This window comes from Toxorhynchites rutilus, chromosome 1, assembly GCF_029784135.1.
Source record: "Toxorhynchites rutilus septentrionalis strain SRP chromosome 1, ASM2978413v1, whole genome shotgun sequence".
Taxonomy (NCBI): domain Eukaryota; kingdom Metazoa; phylum Arthropoda; class Insecta; order Diptera; family Culicidae; genus Toxorhynchites; species Toxorhynchites rutilus.
Genome location: NC_073744.1, coordinates 149,491,270 through 149,500,472, shown reverse-complemented (window position 1 = coordinate 149,500,472; position 9,203 = coordinate 149,491,270). Strand labels below are relative to the sequence as shown.

At 39.5% G+C, this 9,203-nt stretch overlaps 2 protein-coding genes and 1 long non-coding RNA gene across 5 annotated transcripts in view; 1 reads left to right on the top strand and 2 right to left on the bottom strand.

Annotated features, from left to right (window-relative positions):
* Nucleotides 1-1,087, bottom strand: part of LOC129769202 (serine/threonine-protein kinase D1) — a 27,432-nt gene extending 26,345 nt beyond the window's left edge. For both annotated transcript variants that reach the window (XM_055771311.1, XM_055771317.1), the window contains exon 1: nt 121-1,087. The gene's annotated coding sequence lies outside the window, so the exon portion shown is untranslated. The remainder of the gene's footprint in view (nt 1-120) is intronic.
* Nucleotides 1,088-3,325: 2,238 nt separating this feature from the next.
* Nucleotides 3,326-4,168, top strand: LOC129763033 (uncharacterized). Its single transcript, XR_008740781.1, has 3 exons — nt 3,326-3,463; nt 3,577-3,672; nt 3,738-4,168. It is a non-coding gene; the product is annotated as an uncharacterized LOC129763033 (long non-coding RNA).
* A 2,860-nt stretch (nt 4,169-7,028) lies between these two features.
* LOC129761293 (nuclear pore complex protein Nup98-Nup96-like) lies at nt 7,029-8,129 on the bottom strand. Of its 2 annotated transcripts, none has more exons than XM_055759010.1 (3): nt 7,897-8,129; nt 7,721-7,833; nt 7,029-7,649 (listed from the first exon to the last, which is right to left on the bottom strand). In XM_055759010.1, the coding sequence occupies exons 2-3, from the start codon at nt 7,724-7,726 to the stop codon at nt 7,374-7,376; spliced, it is 282 nt and encodes a 93-aa protein (XP_055614985.1). In that variant the 5' UTR covers nt 7,727-7,833; nt 7,897-8,129; the 3' UTR covers nt 7,029-7,373. The 2 variants fall into 2 exon arrangements, with proteins under 2 accessions (XP_055614985.1, XP_055614984.1); XM_055759009.1 differs by having other exon boundaries at nt 7,901-8,116.
* Between the last annotated feature and the right edge of the window lie 1,074 nt (nt 8,130-9,203).

The following is a 9,203-nucleotide window of genomic DNA, read 5'->3' as shown; positions in this document are numbered from 1 at the left end:
GTATCAACTACTGAAAAGGTTCCTCATTAATCAACCATCTGCATACACAACAACGTGCACAGCAAAGATCTCTACGACTACAGCTAAACACAATCGCCAACCTCCAGATTATTCACTCACCTGTAGAGGCGGATGCGCTTTCGTCTCGCCCGCCGCCAATGACGGACAACTCCCCGCAGCTGCTCCTCTAGCGGTTTTCTTTTCTGTCTCGTCTGGGCACTCCAGTGTTTGCCAACAGGGCGAAAAATAGAACATACAACGGAGAGAGCGAAGAAATACCACACAAAACTCTGCTCTGCTTCTTGTCTTGGAGATTCGCTTAATATGTTTACACCAAATTCCTACACTTTCTTTCTCCGTCTGCTCCTCAGCCAGCGGCAGCGCAATTCACTTCGGCGTAGTTTTATTACATCGAGGGCAGGAATCTAATTATCGTTTGCAATCGAACTTGAATTAAATCTGTGGGGCGCGGAACGGTGGATAAATCTTCACCAGGAGTACAAAAATGTTTTTACGGGAAAAGAGGTTTGCGGAGAGCTTTCTACTTATGTCTAACTATGGGCATCCACGAGTGGAGAGGTAGGGGGGGTAGTTTGTTTCTACTAAAATTCATTCACCATCATGAGGTTTCACTACTGCCCAGAATGTTACCATTTGTCCACCGTAACTCGGGATTTGTTCTGCAGGTCGATTTCTTCAAAACAGAGAAAATCCATTTCGACACACTCGTTGTCGACCAACCAGTTCCAGCAGCACAGAATTTTACTTTAACTTGGCACAATTTTTTTGGGAGCGGTTCGATCTGCCACAAGATTATTTTTTCTCCTGTGAGCAGATGTTTACTGTTTCACTTCTGACTTATTACATCAATTTATTCTTCTTCACTAATGAAAATAAAATAACTCGACACTTCCTATAAGAACGCAAGTAGGGTTTATTTGTACGGGAAAAACTTTTGACCCGAAAAATGAAAAACGAAGGAAGCACACACGTTTGCCGTGCTGCGTTGCTGGAAAAAATCTGTCTTCTCCGAGTTCGGCAACATCGAACATCGAACGAACGACGTTGCAGTCCAAACGAAGGCAACTGGAGGAAACGCTGGAGAATGCTGTCAAAACGGTCAAAACATACGCGAAGCTCACTAACACATACGACGGGGATCCGTGACAGCAGTGCTGCGAGATAATGGTCTGACCGGATTTCTTGTTGAATTTGCTTGTATGCAAGTACTATAGCGGGTGAGGGGTTGATGTTTTGATACCTGCGAAATGATCGGAATGATACGGGCTAAACCCTAAAGCCGGGTTCAGACGGTGCGAGTAAGCATACGAGTCGGCCTAGACAGTTACTGCAGTGAAGCTACTCACACCGTGTGAACACATCATGCCAGTTAGTGTCATGCGAGATCCGGCATGCAAGCTACTTCAAAGTTTTTTGATTTTACTCGCACTCGCATCCCTCAAAACGTCAAAAACAAAATTTAGCGTTCGAATCAGGGATACCAAATGTAAAGAAATGTCTCTATTTTTAAGATATTTGAAAATATGCGAGGATATTTATAGACTTGAAAATTATTGGAAAAACAAATAAAAACCTCATAATTTCTTAACGAAATTGTTGTTACTTTGTTTTGCACGTTTTCTTTTTGAGATAGTTTTCTTGAGAATCACTAATATAGAATCATTATCGGACACAATTTTCATTCAAAATTCACTCACAACTTGCAAATAAAAGTATTGTTCTAAGAAACAGAATGCATATACGATTTAAAAAAGTACATTTTCATTCATTACTTTATTTTGAGGCGTATTTATTCAATCTGTAAATCATTTTCAATTCACAATTAGTGCTGGAAAGGCGAAATAAATAAAATTTTAAAAAATCTTTTAGACTGCGATTTATAGCATCACATACTTCCGAAATTATCTTAGCTATGGATGCTTTCGAGATTCTAAAAAATATCTCCAACAATCTGAACGATATTCCAGACGAAAGGCACATCAATGTCGTTTTTTTAATTTCACTCTTGCAGGTATAGCATCCCTCATGAGTGTATCTTGGCGTTGTATTTTTGAACCAATGAAATCCAACAGTGTTTCCACTAATTCAGGTGTTTTCGTCAACACTGCTCTGTACTCTAGAGGATCATCATCGTAGAGTTCTTTCAATATTTTATTTGTTGTTCCTTTTCTTTGCATCCAATTCCTGGCCCAAATCCTCTTGCCTTTCTGCTTTTTCGGATAGTACCTTCAGTTCGAAGATATTCAGCACAAATTATTTTTATACACGGTAAGCGTGTATTTCGCGATAAAATTGTGTAATGACAAAAGCAACTGAAAACCTGAGACGAAAACTGCCAATAGAGAAGTCGATTTCGGATCAATCATCTTTCAAATTTGGATCTGATTGCTGTTTCTAACTATTGGATGGATATTTGGAAAATCGTCTGGCATTCCTGGTAAGCCAATGATGTAGTACCTAGTTTCTCGTCAGCAGCTCACACTGTGAGAACGGACAAGGCGAGTCAACCAATTGTCAAACGAGTTTACCGGCCCAGTAGCTGCTCACTGTCAGGTCAGCTACTAGCAACGTATAAATGGACCTTAAGGGCGATTACACATTATCCGGTTTCCGCCGGACCGGTTAGAATCCCAAATGGCAAATTTCGACCGTACCAACCTCTTCACGGCGCCGTGATGCAGCCGTCCACTGCGACTGCAATGTCCGGTGACCGGACAAGCATTATACGCGATGACAGTAGTATTGTGTCGACGTCTGGTACAGACACCGGTTTGGGAAAGTAAATCATTCTCTTTGAGAATATCAGACATTAAGACAGTTAAATTGTTCAAACTTTTAATGAAAATTTTTACTTTATATTATGTGATCACTTAAAACTCGTAATATTGATTCTTACTTAACCATTTTTGTATAATTTTCTTGATATTGTCACTAAAACTCATCATTGTAATATGAAATTATTATGAAACACAATTCTTGTTCAGGGGGTTTTCATCACTTGCAAAAGAACGTGCAATTGCATTGCATTAAGCATTAAGAACATATTTTATAAGAAAATGTTAATTTTCATTCATAATTTTTATTTTTAAATATGTGTTAACTGCACCCGAAAATCAATTATCACTATCAATTCCCAAAAGCGGAGCACGAACCTCCACGCGAATTGACAGTTGTTTTCATGTCTGTTAGTATTAGTACAATTCAGGCAATTTTTCGCCCCATATATTAGTATGTGTGTGCCATTTGACGTTTGTTTGTTGATTTTGAAATCAAACAGAATTTGCAAGTGGTATGGACCGTATGGACACTGAATTTTTTATTTCGCTTCTTTATTCAGCTGCAGTGAAAAATTTCAGTGATGAAAGTTTCTGCTCAAAGCGAAGCAATGATCACAGGCACACGAGGTCGTCATGGAGTGTTTTGCCATGGATTGTGTTCAACGGTGTGTAGTGTCTTCTGACAAATTAATCGAGCTATTAAATTAACTTCTGTTTATGTTTAGCTCACAGCAACTACGAGTTCTTAAATTATCTTCTGTTTTTGTATTGTTCACAGATTCGCTACTGAACAAGTTCGATGATGTCAAACAAATCTCCAACTGGTTCTTCAAAGGGCATATTTTGAGCGACTTTATCGAGATTTTATGAGGAGGTCAGTCTTTGTTTATTTGAGCACATCAAAAATAGCTCTCCTAATATTCTTATTGGGTATTTCAGACAGTTTGACCTGATTTGGGTCGCGATCGACGACGAGGTGGTCGAGGCTCGGCTTGAGGAACTCTAGCCCAAGATGTCCGATCTGTGATCGGTGATCGAGATGCCCGACACCGAAGCATCGGTTCTGTCATAACAAAATCACCCAAATCTCAAATTAAAATATCTGAGTCAGGCATTCTTTGCCCAAGATCCACGTATAAATAGCTGTGCGTTGATTTGCTATGCGCTCGAGAAGCTACCGCTGCCCCAGGAGTAGGTGCTCGACGAATTGCGGCATATGCTGAGCCCGTTTCTGGACGAGGATCTTCGGATGCAGCAATGGGATAGCATTTGAATGAATCATTATGTTATTTTTAGGAAGGAATTATGATGTTATTTTAATCGTACAGATTTCTACTGTAATGGTGAAATAAAAAACACTCTAGAATGAATGGAAGGGCATATATTATCTCGTAGACAAATTCCAAGACAATCACAGGAAATGAACACATTACACATATAAATAAATAGTGCCGCTAGCTTCTTACGGAATGTTATTATTTTTTCGGTCTTAAAATTGTACACTTGTTTCTGAGACTGTTGAACCAATATGTGGCAACAGAACGTGTGAAAAAATCATGCTATTTGTGTATGTTTAAAAACAAAATAACTGAGCGTATGAATGACTACACCGCAACTGGACTAAATTTAGTTATTCTAAAGTGGGGCGAAAGTATTTACGATAGGTGCTGCAAGAACACCGTTATGATCCAGGATGCGCTAATGCCGTGAGGGCTGCTCTTACTTTGACCATGCTCCTGATGTGCCACACAATATGAAAACGCTCGTGGTTGCCGCAGCAGCTGTGGTTTTAAAATTTTCGGTCTGCAAACAGCTGCATGTAGCCGGAATATTTGCAGCAATGTGTACCTGTCAATCCACTATATAAATAAATGCATGCATGTCTATGTGAGAGATGTACAGTTTTGTGTAGTGTATTTGTATGTGAGAGATGTACGGTTTTGTGTAGCGCGAGGTCTCTTTCACATTGTTATCCGGTTTTCCGTCCAAACCCAGCGGCGTTTTTTGAAACCGGTCCGGCAGAAACCGGATAATGTGTAATCGGCCTAAGGGCCGCTGGGTTTGGACGGATAACCGGATAACAATGTGAAAGAGACCTCGCGCTATACAAAACCGTACATCTTTCACATACACATACATGCATTTGTTTATAGGGCGCTTGCAGCGTGCATATGTATTAGTGATCTGTTGGGCAGGCAAAAGTGATCGCTCCATAGGAATTATATGGAGCGACAAGATTGAGCTTTGTTTAAATAATTATTTTAGCGAAATAGTTATAAAGATTACGCGCTAATCTATATGAATAACATGCGAATATATGTTTCTTCACATAAAAATATTTACTTTTAGCGTCAAAGCCATACACACGGGGAAAAATAGAAATTTCTGTTTTGGCCATGATTCATATCAATGGAAGCAGATTGATTATTCAAAAATTTTCACAGAAATAGTGCAAACTGCACATTGCGATTGTATAGCCGGATTAGGTGAAGTGTGCTCCCATTTAGGTTTTAAGCTTTTTGCTGGTCTCGTGAAAGAATAAACTATAATGAATATTCGTGTGCAGATATCCTTAATCGGCGGCTAGTTCCGCCAAAAAAGCAGTTGATTATGTTGAAATTAAGGACATTTTCAGCCTGAAATATCAACCAACTCTCAGATATGATTTCCGAGTACCCGAATGCTCTGCGGAGAAGCTAAATACGTTTATAAGAAAATTTATCGGAAACGGAAAAAATCCATCGATTGACCAATTCATGGAAATACAAGGAAGCATTCAAACGTGAGCTCGAGACTCTGTGACTTTGATCTAGGTGCGAAAATGTTGATAATCCTTTTTCTGCCAATTTTTCGATTCCAATCTAATGGGAGAGTCGCTCAATGAACATCGCGAAATAGGTGCTAGTAAACTAAATAATATGCGTTACACAAAAACTCTTGTTCATAAAATAGCTTGCCTAACTGTTTCACAAAGTTCATGTTAGCTCTATGCACTATTAGAATGACCGTAACTCTATTTAAATCATCTACAAGAACGCCGATTGATAAAAATCCGCTTCTGCTGCATAGACACTACGAATGTAAACAAGCGAATGTGTGCCCAACACATGCTCTGCATGTATGTGTAGCAAGAGCCCTATACAGTGGTTTGACAGGTGAACATTGCTGCAAATATTTCTGCTACATACAACTGATTGCTGTTAGGTGGCTGGCTCAATTCGACAGCCCACAATTTCCAGCTGCCAACATTGTATGGGGAAATTAGTTTCCCCACCACAAGTTGCTATCGGCGAACAAAAACTCGAACTGCACTCCACGTAATGTCGACAGTAAATACAAAACGGCGGAACAACCGGCACAAACATCAAAGAATCCTTCTCTTCATTCAAAATACAGTTCTGGTAGAACTACATATATTCACATGAAAACACTAGGTATATAAAACTTATATTCATAATGTACAGTTTCACAACATTACAACTTGTATTCATTTAACAAAACATCCGATAAAATATTTAATTTATTGTTGATTCCATAGTGAACGATTCGGACGTATCTGCTCGGCAGAATAATAAAATCATTTCCGCTTACGCTTTGCTGATCGCATATCTGTGCGATGTTCTCGATCGCTATCGGCAGCGGTGAACTCCCCAATTCCCTTGCGCATCTTTCGCTTCCCGATCGCATATGAGTGAGCGAAGATCAAGCATCTGTACCTTGTTCTTATTACCTGTGGTACAGCTGCACCGAGCTGATCGAACCCGTGTTTTCTGAATTCCCACCATTGTTTGTGAGCACCCTCTCATGATGTGCCTTTTGGGGATGGGTCATGAACAGATTGCATATGAAAAATCTTGAAACCACAGCTGCTGCTGCAACCACGAGCCTGCTCAAATTTGCGTTTCTTGGAAAGTACATATGAATGTCGAAGTTTGGCACGGCCAAAGTGAGTGCAGGCCTCGCAGGCGCACATCAGGACGGTGTTTTTACCGATAAGTGCCGTCAGAGCGGTCAAAGGTGTAATAAACCTTTCCGCCCCATTTCAAAATACGTTCGCAAACCTTTTCCGTAATTTGCAGAGCGCACACGTTCATCTTAGGCGCATCTCGTTTTACAATGATTCTCACAACGACGGCAACGTAAATTTGCAATGATAAATGAACATGAAAAACTTACTGGACAAAAGACTTGGCTGTCATCAACAGTATTACAAAAACTAACTTTTGTCCAGTTGCTGTGTACTCATTCACTCACTAATTTATTTTATTTCTAATCATACACAAACAGCATGATTTATTTCACACGCTCTGTTGCCACATACTTTTTGAACAGTCTCAGATAGTTAGATAAAAATGAACAATTTTTTATGAGCCAATTATAATAACATTGCCTAACAAGCCAGGGGCACTACTTATTTATATGTATTATCTGTTCACTTCCTGTGATCATCTTGAAATTTGCGTACGAAAGGATGTGTACCCATCCATTTATTCTAGAGTGTTTTTTTTTGTTTAAGCATTGTAGTAATATTGCTTTGCGATTAAAATTACATCATACATTTCTTTCAAACGCTATTCATCGCTGCTTCCGCGGATCCTCGTCCAGAAACGCGCTCAGCCGCAATTTCTCGAGGACGTATTCCTGGGGCAGAAGCAGCTTCTCGAACGCATTTAGCATCAACGCATAGCGGATGACCAATAGCTGGGTGATTGCGTTCTGACAGAGTCGATGCTTCAGCGTCGGGCAGGGAAACATCTTGATCACCGAGCACAGATCGGACAGTTTGGTATTGAATTCCTCGAGCCAAGCTTTAACCACCTCTTCGTCGATCGCGTTCCGGGTCAGGTTGAACTGTATGAAATACCGAATAAGAATATTAGAAGAGAAACTATTTTGGTGTGTTGAAGTTAACAAACACTCACCTTCATATTCAGCTGGATGAAGTCGCTCGAAATCTGCCCCTTGATGGAACAGTTGAAAATTTGTTTGACATTCTAGAACTCGTTCAGTATCGAATTTAAATGATGGAAGTTTTCTGTGAGCAAAACAAAAACAGAAGTTAATCAATGAATTATGAATAATTTGTCGCTGACATTACCCACCGTTGAACACAATCCATGGCAAAACACTCCATGATGACCTCGTGCGCCTGTGACCATTGCTTCGCTTTGAGCAGAAATTTGCATCACTTCACTTGTTCTACAGCAGCGAAATAAAGCGAAATATAATTTTCGGCATCCATATCACTTGCAACTTTTGAAATGATTTCAAAATAAACAAACGTCAATAGCACACACATACTAATACATGGGACGAAAAATTGCCTGAATCGTACTAATACTAACAGACATGACAAACAACTGTCAATTCGCGTTGATGGTATTTAGTTTCGTGTTTTGCTTTTGGGAAGTGGCAGTAAAAATAAAGTTTTAGGTGCAATTAACACATATACAAAATAAAAATTATGAATGAAAATAAACATTTTTTGTAATAAATATATTTTATGTAATATAGCAATACGTTCTTTCGCAAGTAGTGAAAAAACCCTGAACAAGAATTGTGTTTGATAGTGATTTCATATTATAATTGTAAGTTTTGGTGAAAACATCAAGAACGTTATACAAACATAATTAAGTAAGAATCAGTTCCACGTGTTTTGAGTAATCAAATAATTTGAAGTGAAAATTTTCATTCAAAGCTTGAACAACTTAAAACTGTCTTATGGTCTGAGAATGTTATAGAGAATGATTTGCTTTCCCAAACTGATGTCTCCACCAGATGTCGATACAATACTACTGTCATCGCGTATAATGCTTGTCTGGTCACCGGACATTGCAGTCGCAGTAGACCGCTGCATCACGGCGCCGTAAAGAGGTTGGTACGGTTGAAATTTGCCATTTGGGTTTCAGACCGGTCCGGCAGAAACCGGATAATGTGTAATCGGCCTAAGGCTAAGGTTACTTTGGATAGGAGTACGCACGAAAATTTGATTGTACGAATAGAAACAAACAATTTTGTTCGATAGAAGCTGACGAATACGAACGAAGCAAGGGGGAAGCAATGTAACCACACCAATACAACTCAATGTGGTTGTTTAGCTTCACTATTGCATACAATTCGTACGACCACTTTTCTGCATCCAGTGTCACCGCCGCCTTAGGCACTTAGGTACTCCTATCCAAAGTAACCTTAGCCTAAAGCGGCCCTTACACGATCAGTAGCATTGACATTATCAGTAATGGCAATACCAGCAGGACACACTCCGTTCGGCATCATCATTATTCTTCAACCATACACGATCATTTTTCTTACTCTGACGAATGAAGCTACTCTAGCCTTCATAGTTGTAAGAGAAATATACACATTTTCGGAATGAAAACTATCAATGAAAATCAATTTTATTGT